Source organism: Bombina bombina, chromosome 3 (genome assembly GCF_027579735.1).
Source record: "Bombina bombina isolate aBomBom1 chromosome 3, aBomBom1.pri, whole genome shotgun sequence".
NCBI lineage: Eukaryota > Metazoa > Chordata > Amphibia > Anura > Bombinatoridae > Bombina > Bombina bombina.
In genome coordinates, this window is record NC_069501.1 from 1,286,406,591 (window position 1) to 1,286,417,359 (window position 10,769).

The 10,769-nt window shown below is 47.6% G+C and overlaps 1 protein-coding gene across 1 annotated transcript in view; it reads right to left on the reverse strand.

Annotated features, from left to right (window-relative positions):
* Window positions 1-10,769, reverse strand: part of HPX (hemopexin) — a gene marked incomplete in the record, with an annotated part of 182,505 nt that overhangs the window by 102,492 nt on the left and 69,244 nt on the right. The window contains 1 exon segment of the mRNA XM_053708845.1: window positions 7,649-7,791. Coding sequence (XP_053564820.1) covers window positions 7,649-7,791 — 143 coding nt within the window.

The following is a 10,769-nucleotide window of genomic DNA, read 5'->3' on the forward strand; positions in this document are numbered from 1 at the left end:
GCTCTTTACAGTTGTGGTATAGCTGTACTTACTGCACCCTATACAGCGCTGCTGCTTATGTAGGTGCTCTTTACAGTTGTGGTATAGCTGTACTTACTGCACCCTATACAGCGCTGCTGCTTATGTAGGTGCTCTTTACAGTTGTGGTATAGCTGTACTTACTGCACCCTATACAGCGCTGCTGCTTATGTAGGTGCTCTTTACAGTTGTGGTATAGCTGTACTTACTGCACCCTATACAGCGCTGCTGCTTATGTAGGTGCTCTTTACAGTTGTGGTATAGCTGTACTTACTGCACCCTATACAGCGCTGCTGCTTATGTAGGTGCTCTTTACAGTTGTGGTATAGCTGTACTTACTGCACCCTATACAGCGCTGCTGCTTATGTAGGTGATCTTTACAGTTGTGGTATAGCTGTACTTACTGCACCCTATACAGCGCTGCTGCTTATGTAGGTGCTCTTTACAGTTGTGGTATAGCTGTACTTACTGCACCCTATACAGCGCTGCTGCTTATGTAGGTGCTCTTTACAGTTGTGGTATAGCTGTACTTACTGCACCCTATACAGCGCTGCTGCTTATGTAGGTGCTCTTTACAGTTGTGGTATAGCTGTACTTACTGCACCCTATACAGCGCTGCTGCTTATGTAGGTCTTTACAGTTGTGGTATAGCTGTACTTACTGCACCCTATACAGCGCTGCTGCTTATGTAGGTGCTCTTTACAGTTGTGGTATAGCTGTACTTACTGCACCCTATACAGCGCTGCTGCTTATGTAGGTGCTCTTTACAGTTGTGGTATAGCTGTACTTACTGCACCCTATACAGCGCTGCTGCTTATGTTGGTGCTCTTTACAGTTGTGGTATAGCTGTACTTACTGCACCCTATACAGCGCTGCTGCTTATGTAGGTGCTCTTTACAGTTGTGGTATAGCTGTACTTACTGCACCCTATACAGCGCTGCTGCTTATGTAGGTGCTCTTTACAGTTGTGGTATAGCTGTACTTACTGCACCCTATACAGCGCTGCTGCTTATGTAGGTGCTCTTTACAGTTGTGGTATAGCTGTACTTACTGCACCCTATACAGCGCTGCTGCTTATGTAGGTGCTCTTTACAGTTGTGGTATAGCTGTACTTACTGCACCCTATACAGCGCTGCTGCTTATGTAGGTGCTCTTTACAGTTGTGGGTATAGCTGTACTTACTGCACCCTATACAGCGCTGCTGCTTATGTAGGTGCTCTTTACAGTTGTGGTATAGCTGTACTTACTGCACCCTATACGCGCTGCTTATGTAGGTGCTCTTTACAGTTGTGGTATAGCTGTACTTACTGCACCCTATACAGCGCTGCTGCTTATGTAGGTGCTCTTTACAGCTGTTGTATAGCTGTACTTACTGCACCCTATACAGCGCTGCTGCTTATGTAGGTGCTTTACAGTTGTGGTATAGCATTTACTTACTGCACCCTATACAGCGCTGCTGCTTATGTAGGTGATCTTTACAGTTGTGGTATAGCTGTACTTACTGCACCCTATACAGCGCTGCTGCTTATGTAGGTGCTCTTTACAGTTGTGGTATAGCTGTACTTACTGCACCCTATACAGCGCTGCTGCTTATGTAGGTGCTCTTTACAGATGTGGTATAGCTGTACTTACTGCACCCTATACAGCGCTGCTGCTTATGTAGGTGCTCTTTACAGTTGTGGTATAGCTGTACTTACTGCACCCTATACAGCGCTGCTGCTTATGTAGGTGCTCTTTACAGTTGTGGTATAGCTGTACTTACTGCACCCTATACAGCGCTGCTGCTTATGTAGGTGCTCTTTACTGTTGGTGGTATAGCTTGTACTTACTGCACCCTATACAGCGCTGCTGCTTATGTAGGTGCTCTTTACAGGTTGTGGTATAGCTGTACTTACTGCACCCTATACAGCGCTGCTGCTTATGTAGGTGCTCTTTACAGTTGTGGTATAGCTGTACTTACTGCACCCTATACAGCGCTGCTGCTTATGTAGGTGCTCTTTACAGTTGTGGTATAGCTGTACTTACTGCACCTATACAGCGCTGCTGCTTATGTAGGTGCTCTTTACAGTTGTGGTATAGCTGTACTTACTGCACCCTATACAGCGCTGCTGCTTATGTAGGTGCTCTTTACAGTTGTGGTATAGCTGTACTTACTGCACCCTATACAGCGCTGTGCTTATGTAGGTGCTCTTTACAGTTGTGGTATAGCTGTACTTACTGCACCCTATACAGCGCTGCTGCTTATGTGGTGCTCTTTACAGTTGTGGTATGCGTGTACTTACTGCACCCTATACAGCGCTGCTGCTTATGTTGGTGCTCTTTACAGCTGTGGTATAGCTGTACTTACTGCACCTATACATCGCTGCTGCTTATGTAGGTGCTCTTTACAGTTGTGGTATAGCTGTACTTACTGCACCCTATACAGCGCTGCTGCTTATGTAGGTGCTCTTTACAGTTGTGGTATAGCTGTACTTACTGCACCCTATACAGCGCTGCTGCTTATGTAGGTGCTTCTTTACAGTTGTGGTATAGCTGTACTTACTGCACCCTATACAACGCTGCTGCTTATGTAGGTGCTCTTTACAGTTGTGGTATAGCTGTACTTACTGCCCCTATACAGCGCTGCTGCTTATGTAGGTGTTCTTTACAGTTGTGGTATAGCTGTACTTACTGCACCCTATACAGCGCTGCTGCTTATGTTGGTGATCTTTACAGTTGTGGTTATAGCTGTACTTACTGCACCCTATACAGCGCTGCTGCTTATGTAGGTGTTCTTTACAGTTGTGGTATAGCTGTACTTACTGCACCCTATACAGCGCTGCTGCTTATGTAGGTACTCTTTACAGTTGTGGTTAGCTGTACTTACTGCACCCTATACAGCGCTGCTGCTTATGAGGTGCTCTTTACAGTTGTGGTATAGCTGTACTTACTGCACCCTATACAGCGCTGCTGCTTATGTAGGTGCTCTTTACCGTTGTGGTATAGGCTGTAACTACTGCACCCTATACAGCGCTGCTGCTTATGTAGGTGACTCTTTACAGTTTGGTATAGCTGTACTTACTGCACCCTATACAGCGCTGCTGCTTATGTTGGTGCTCTTTACAGTTGTGGTATAGCTGTACTTACTGCACCCTATACAGCGCTGCTGCTTATGTAGGTGCTCTTTACAGTTGTGTATAGCTGTACTTACTGCACCCTATACAGCGCTGCTGCTTATGTTGGTGATCTTTACAGTTGTGGTATAGCTGTACTTACTGCACCCTATACAGCGCTGCTGCTTATGTAGGTGCTCTTTACAGTTGGGTATAGCTGTACTTACTGCACCCTATACAGCGCTGCTGCTTATGTAGGTGCTCTTTACAGTTGTGGTATAAGCTGTACTTACTGCACCCTATACAGCGCTGCTGCTTAAGTAGGTGCTCTTTACAGTTGTGGTATAGCTGTACTTACTAGTCACCCTATACAGCCGCTGCTGCTTATGTAGGTGCTCTTTACAGTTGTGGTATAGCTGTACTTACTGCACCCTATACAGCGCTGCTGCTTATGTAGGTGCTCTTTACAGTTGATGGTATAGCTGTACTTACTGCACCCTAGACAGCGCTGCTGCTTATGTAGGTGCTCTTTACAGTTGTGGTATAGCTGTACTTACTGCACCCTATACAGCGCTGCTGCTTATGTAGGGTGCTCTTTACAGTTGTGGTATAGCTGTACTTACTGCAACCCTATACAGCGCTGCTGCTTATGTAGGTGCTCTTTACAGTTGTGTATAGCTGTACTTACTGCACCCTATACAGCGCTGCTGCTTATGTAGGTGCTCTTTACAGTTGTGGTATAGCTGTACGTTACTGCACCCTATACAGCGCTGCTCGCTTATGTAGGTGCTCTTTACAGTTGTGGTATAGCTGTACTTACTGCACCCTATACAGCGCTGCTGCTTATGTAGGTGCTCTTTACAGTTGTGGTATAGCTGTACTTACTGCACCCTATACAGCGCTGCTGCTTATGTAGGTGCTCTTTACAGTTGTGGTATAGCTGTACTTACTGCACCCTATACAGCGCTGCTGCTTATGTAGGTGCTCTTTACAGTTGTGGTATAGCTGTACTTAACTGCACACCTATACAGCGCTGCTGCTTATGTAGGTGCTCTTTACAGTTGTGGTATAGCTGTACTTACTGCACCCCTATACCAGCGCTGCTGCTTATGTAGGTGCTCTTTACAGTTGTGGTATAGCTGTACTTACTGCACCCTATACAGCGCTGCTGCTTATGTAGGTGCTCTTTACAGTTGTGGTATAGCTGTACTTACTGCACCCTATACAGCGCTGCTGCTTATGTAGGTGCTCTTTACAGTTGTGGTATAGCTGTACTTACTGCACCCTATACAGCGCTGCTGCTTATGTAGGTGCTCTTTACAGTTGTGGTATAGCTGTACTTACTGCACCCTATACAGCGCTGCTGCTTATGTAGGTAGCTCTTTACAGTTGTGGTATAGCTGTACTTACTGCACCCTATATACGCGCTGCTGCTTATGTAGGTGTTCTTTACAGTTGTGGTATAGCTGTACTTACTGCACCACTATACAGCGCTGCTGCTTATGTAGGTGCTCTTTACAGTTGTGGTATAGCTGTACTTACTGCACCCTATACAGGCTGCTGCTGCTTATGTAGGTGATCTTTACAGTTCGTGGTATAGCTGTACTTACTGCACCCTATACAGCGCTGCTGCTTATGTTGGTGCTCTTTACAGTTGTGGTATAGCTGTACTTACTGCACCCTATACAGCGCTGCTGCTTATGTAGTGCTCTTTACAGTTGTGGTATAGCTGTACTTACTGCACCCTATACAGCGCTGCTGCTTATGTAGGTGCTCTTTACAGTTGTGGTATAGCTGTACTTACTGCACCCCTATACAGCGCTGCTGCTTATGTAGGTGCTCTTTACAGTTGTGGTATAGCTGTACTTACTGCACCCTATACAGCGCTGCTGCTTATGTAGGTGCTCTTTACAGTTGTGGTATAGCTGTACTTACTGCACCCTATACAGCGCTGCTGCTTATGTAGGTGCTCTTTACAGTTGTGGTATAGCTGTACTTACTGCACCCTATACAGCGCTGCTGCTTATGTAGGTACTCTTTACAGTTGTGGTATAGCTGTACTTACTGCACCCTATACAGCGCTGCTGCTTATGTAGGTGCTCTTTACAGTTGTGGTATAGCTGTACTTACTGCACCCTATACAGCGCTGCTGCTTATGTAGGTGCTCTTTACAGTTGTGGTATAGCTGTACTTACTGCACCCTATACAGCGCTGCTGCTTATGTAGGTGCTCTTTACAGTTGTGGTATAGCTGTACTTACTGCACCCTATACAGCGCTGCTGCTTATGTAGGTACTCTTTACAGTTGTGGTATAGCTGTACTTACTGCACCCTATACAGCGCTGCTGCTTATGTAGGTGCTCTTTACAGTTGTGGTATAGCTGTACTTACTGCACCCTATACAGCGCTGCTGCTTATGTAGGTGCTCTTTACAGTTGTGGTATAAGCTGTACTTACTGCACCCTATACAGCGCTGCTGCTTATGTAGGTGCTCTTTACAGTTGTGGTATAGCTGTACTTACAGCACCCTATACAGCGCTGCTGCTTATGTAGGTGCTCTTTACAGTTGTGGTATAGCTGTACTTACTGCACCCTATACAGCGCTGCTGCTTATGTAGGTGCTCTTTACAGTTGTGGTATAGCTGTACTTACTGCACCCTATACAGCGCTGCTGCTTATGTAGGTGCTCTTTACAGTTGTGGTATAGCTGTACTTACTGCACCCTATACAGCGCTGCTGCTTATGTAGGTTCTCTTTACAGTTGTGGTATAGCTGTACTTACTGCACCCTATACAGCGCTGCTGCTTATGTAGGTGCTCTTTACAGTTGTGGTATAGCTGTACTTACTGCACCCTATACAGCGCTGCTGCTTATGTAGGTGATCTTTACAGTTGTGGTATAGCTGTACTTACTGCACCCCTATACAGCGCTGCTGCTTATGTAGGTGCTCTTTACAGTTGTGGTATAGCTGTACTTACTGCACCCTATACAGCGCTGCTGCTTATGTAGGTGCTCTTTACAGTTGTGGTATAGCTGTACTTACTGCACCCTATACAGCGCTGCTGCTTATGTAGGTGCTCTTTACAGTTGTGGTATAGCTGTACTTACTGCACCCTATACAGCGCTGCTGCTTATGTAGGTGATCTTTACAGTTGTGGTATAGCTGTACTTACTGCACCCTATACAGCGCTGCTGCTTATGTAGGTGCTCTTTACAGTTGTGGTATAGCTGTACTTACTGCACCCTATACAGCGCTGCTGCTTATGTAGGTGCTCTTTACAGCTGTGGTATAGCTGTACTTACTGCACCCTATACAGCGCTGCTGCTTATGTAGGTGCTCTTTACAGTTGTGGTATAGCTGTACTTACTGCACCCTATACAGCGCTGCTGCCATATGTAGGTGCTCTTTACAGTTGTGGTATAGCTGTACTTACTGCACCCTATACAGCGCTGCTGCTTATGTAGGTGCTCTTTACAGATGTGGTATAGCTGTACTTACTGCACCCTATACAGCGCTGCTGCTTATGTAGGTGCTCTTTACAGTTGTGGTATAGCTGTACTTACTGCACCCTATACAGCGCTGCTGCTTATGTAGGTGCTCTTTACAGTTGTGGTATAGCTGTACTTACTGCACCCTATACAGCGCTGCTGCTTATGTAGGTACTCTTTACAGTTGTGGTATAGCTGTACTTACTGCACCCTATACAGCGCTGCTGCTTATGTAGGTGCTCTTTACAGCTGTGGTATAGCTGTACTTACTGCACCCTATACAACGCTGCTGCTTATGTAGGTGCTCTTTACAGTTGTGGTATAGCTGTACTTACTGCACCCTATACAGCGCTGCTGCTTATGTAGGTGCTCTTTACAGTTGTGGTATAGCTGTACTTACTGCACCCTATACAGCGCTGCTGCTTATGTAGGTGCTCTTTACAGTTGTGGTATAGCTGTACTTACTGCACCCTATACAGCGCTGCTGCTTATGTAGGTGCTCTTTACAGTTGTGGTATAGCTGTACTTACTGCACCCTATACAGCGCTGCTGCTTATGTAGGTGCTCTTTACAGTTGTGGTATAGCTGTACTTACTGCACCCTATACAGCGCTGCTGCTTATGTAGGTGCTCTTTACAGTTGTGGTATAGCTGTACTTACTGCACCCTATACAGCGCTGCTGCTTATGTAGGTGCTCTTTACAGTTGTGGTATAGCTGTACTTACTGCACCCTATACAGCGCTGCTGCTTATGTAGGTGCTCTTTACAGTTGTGGTATAGCTGTACTTACTGCACCCTATACAGCGCTGCTGCTTATGTAGGTGCTCTTTACAGTTGTGGTATAGCTGTACTTACTGCACCCTATACAACGCTGCTGCTTATGTTGGTGTTCTTTACAGTTGTGGTATAGCTGTACTTACTGCACCCTATACAGCGCTGCTGCTTATGTAGGTGTTCTTTACAGTTGTGGTATAGCTGTACTTACTGCACCCTATACAACGCTGCTGCTTATGTAGGTGCTATATAACGTTTTGGTATAGCTGTACTTACCTGGAAGAGGTAAGTCCTCTCATGCTCCAGCGGTAGGTTCCTGTTATAATTTCTGAAAGCTGCATCCACTGGTCGAGAAAGATTTCTCCATGTCTCATTAATTAACTGTGCTGATCCCTTGAATCCTGACCACACGTAGTCTCCTGATGAGAGAGTGACAACAGCAAGAGTTTATAGGATTCTTGTAGCTACAGCTCTGTGTTCACTGCACAGCATTCTCAGTTCCTTTTTGTCTTTTAGTGATAAATTTCCCTTAGCTTCTGACACTCAGACAGCACTGCCATGGCTACCTCCTCCCATATTGTGGATTATTGTGTCCCCATCAGCTTCCATTTTATTTTTACCCTGATAGCACATTGTCACAGAAAGATCTGATTTCTGCCTGCTTGGCCCCTTAATAACTTGCCGGGCTTATGGAACCACTCGCTGGCTGGGCTTGCTAGAGGTCCCAACTGAACTTTAACCTAGGTCGCTCCAGGGGCCCTTTGCCCCAGAGCTCTGCTCTTTTGTGGATTTTTTTATGCCTTTGGTGGATAGGGGTTGGGGTGATTACTGAGGGGGAGCTCACTTGGGAACCGGGGGTTTGGGACACCCCCCCTCCTCGGACTGTTCCTTAATACCTTTGCCAGGCTGCCGCTCCGGGCCAAAGAAACAGATCATGTCGCTTTTTGGACTGTGGCATCTGGGGACTAGGAACTCTCTAACAACCCCCTGGAAAGGCCGCTGCTCCCCCGAGATCACCCCAAATTCACGAACTTGCTATTGTGGGGTATTTATGTGTCTATGGCTCCTATGGAGGTGCCAGCACTCAGATTAGGCTCTTATCAAGATGAGAATGTGTATATAAGTTATGCGCTTTTCACAATAAAGTCTGTACTTATTTCACTGTTTCACCTTAATATTGCTCTTGTCTGGTTATTAGGGTGGGCTCCTGCTAAAATTACTTTCTCCACTCTAAAACTACAAGTTCCAAGTACAGGAAAGGCCCTTTTGATGGAGCTACCCAGTCGAGGTAGCCGGAGTCTGTCACCACTACAAGGCCCACTTCAAATGGAGCAGCGGTACTTTGGGCTTAAAAGAAGTACCCTTAAAGACTTGCTGGAAGTTTGTGGGCAAGTGGCCAGCAACAAAAACCAAGGCATAGATCATCGCCGAGCTGATAGAAGGTGATCAAACCATCGATCAGGCCAGTGAGCCTGGCAGTAGCCAGTGCAGTGACCGGGCCAGTGAGCCCTCAACTGGAGGGGACTAAGATGTCCGAGGTCCAGAGGGAGATTCAGTGGTGGCTGGTGCTCTATAGGACCATGAGATATGAGTGGGTGATGGAGCGTATCTTGGCTAGGTATGTTATCACCCCTGAGGCTCACCGTCTGAAGTTCCGGATCCTGAGGAGGAGAGAGGGGCAACCATTTACAGAGTTGCCTTACCCCAACTAGACCAGAGAACCAGCTGGGGTTCCCAGAGGAATGGCTCACTGCTTTGAGTAAGGGAGCCCAGCTTGGGCTGAAGAAGAATTTGGGGTTCTGCATGAGATAGACTCGGTGCAGGCGGCAGCTATCAACAATCGGCTGAACCATCGCCAGCTGGTATGGATCAACGGCTGGCAGGCCCAAGGACTGTGAGACAGCAGAGCTACCATTACTCTTATTCAGCCACACCTGGTTACCACATTGGACCAAATGAGGAAATCCATTACAGTTCATGTGGCTAGGGGTAAGGTGCTCCGGATCCCTACAGCATGGGTTAACCTATATTGGGGTGCCGCCTCCCGTGCTCTCAAAGTGGGAGTCATGGCCCACTTGCCGGCGGAACTCTTGTTAGTTACAGATGGCCCCATGGATACTTTCCCAGTCACTAAGCCAGGCTCCAAGCTGCCGACCCTGGGACCCAGGTAAGCCACCTCCACCTGACTACTACCCCAACCGACCACCCTGTTTCCTGGGCTTCCCCCTTTGACTTTGCCCAGGAGAGGTTAAGCGACCCAATGGCAGCTCCCTATAGAGCCCGGTCGTGGACCGACCCAGGGGGGTTAGAAGGGGACCGCTTTAAGTGGGACAAAGGACTTCTGTACCAGATTACCCAGGGTGGTGGGAGCATGCAGATGCCCAAACGACATCTGGTGGTACCGCAAAAGTATCAGTTTGACCTGCTGCGCATCAGGCATGACATTCCTCTGGCAGGATATCTAGGGATTACTAGGACCCGCCACATACTGACCAAGACCTTCTTTTGGCCTGGGATTACGGGAGACATTAGACAGTACTGCCGTACCTACGACATTTGTCAGAAAGTAGGGAAGACCAGTGACCACTCTAAAGCCTCACTGCATCCCCTCCCTATCATCGATGAACCGTTCAGCAGAATAGCTGTTGACATTGTCGGCCCATTGCCCCATCCCAGTCCCTCGGGAAAGAGATATATGCTGATGGTAGTGGACTACGCTACCCGGTCCCTGGAGGCAATCCCCCTGGCCAACATCCAGGCAGAGACTGTAGCCCATGCTTTGCTCCGGATCTTTGCTAGAGTTGGTTTCCCCTGGGAGATAATCTCGGCCCAAGGGACTTCTGAACTCACCCAGAAACTATAGAGGCTTTGTGGGGTAAGACCCCTGCCAAGCTCCACATACCACCTCCAGACCAGCGGGTTATGCGAGAGGTTTAACAGAATACTGAAGCAGCTGCTTTGGACATTCTCAGCTTCTCACAAGGACTGGGAGAGATACCTGCTGCACCTCCTGTTTGCTTTCAGGGAGGTGCCCCAGGAATCTACCGGGTTCTCCCCCTTTGAGATAGTGTATGGCTAGAGGGTGAGGGGGCCCCTAGACCTACTCATAGACCACTGGGAAGGATCAGTTGGGGAGGAGGGACCTTTCATTGTAGTGTACATTCTGGAGTTCAGGGACCTACTCAGACTGTTCTTGAATACGTTTGCCAGGCTGCCGCTCCGGTCCCCAGTAACAGATCATGTCGCTTCTTGGACTGTGGCATCTGGGGACCAGGAGCTCTCTAACGACACCCTGGAATGGCTGCCGCTTCCCCATGACCTAGCTATTGTGGGGTTTTTATGTGACTATGGCTCCTATGGAGGCGCCAGCCTGTCTAGAGGGGCGAAAAGCACGGGA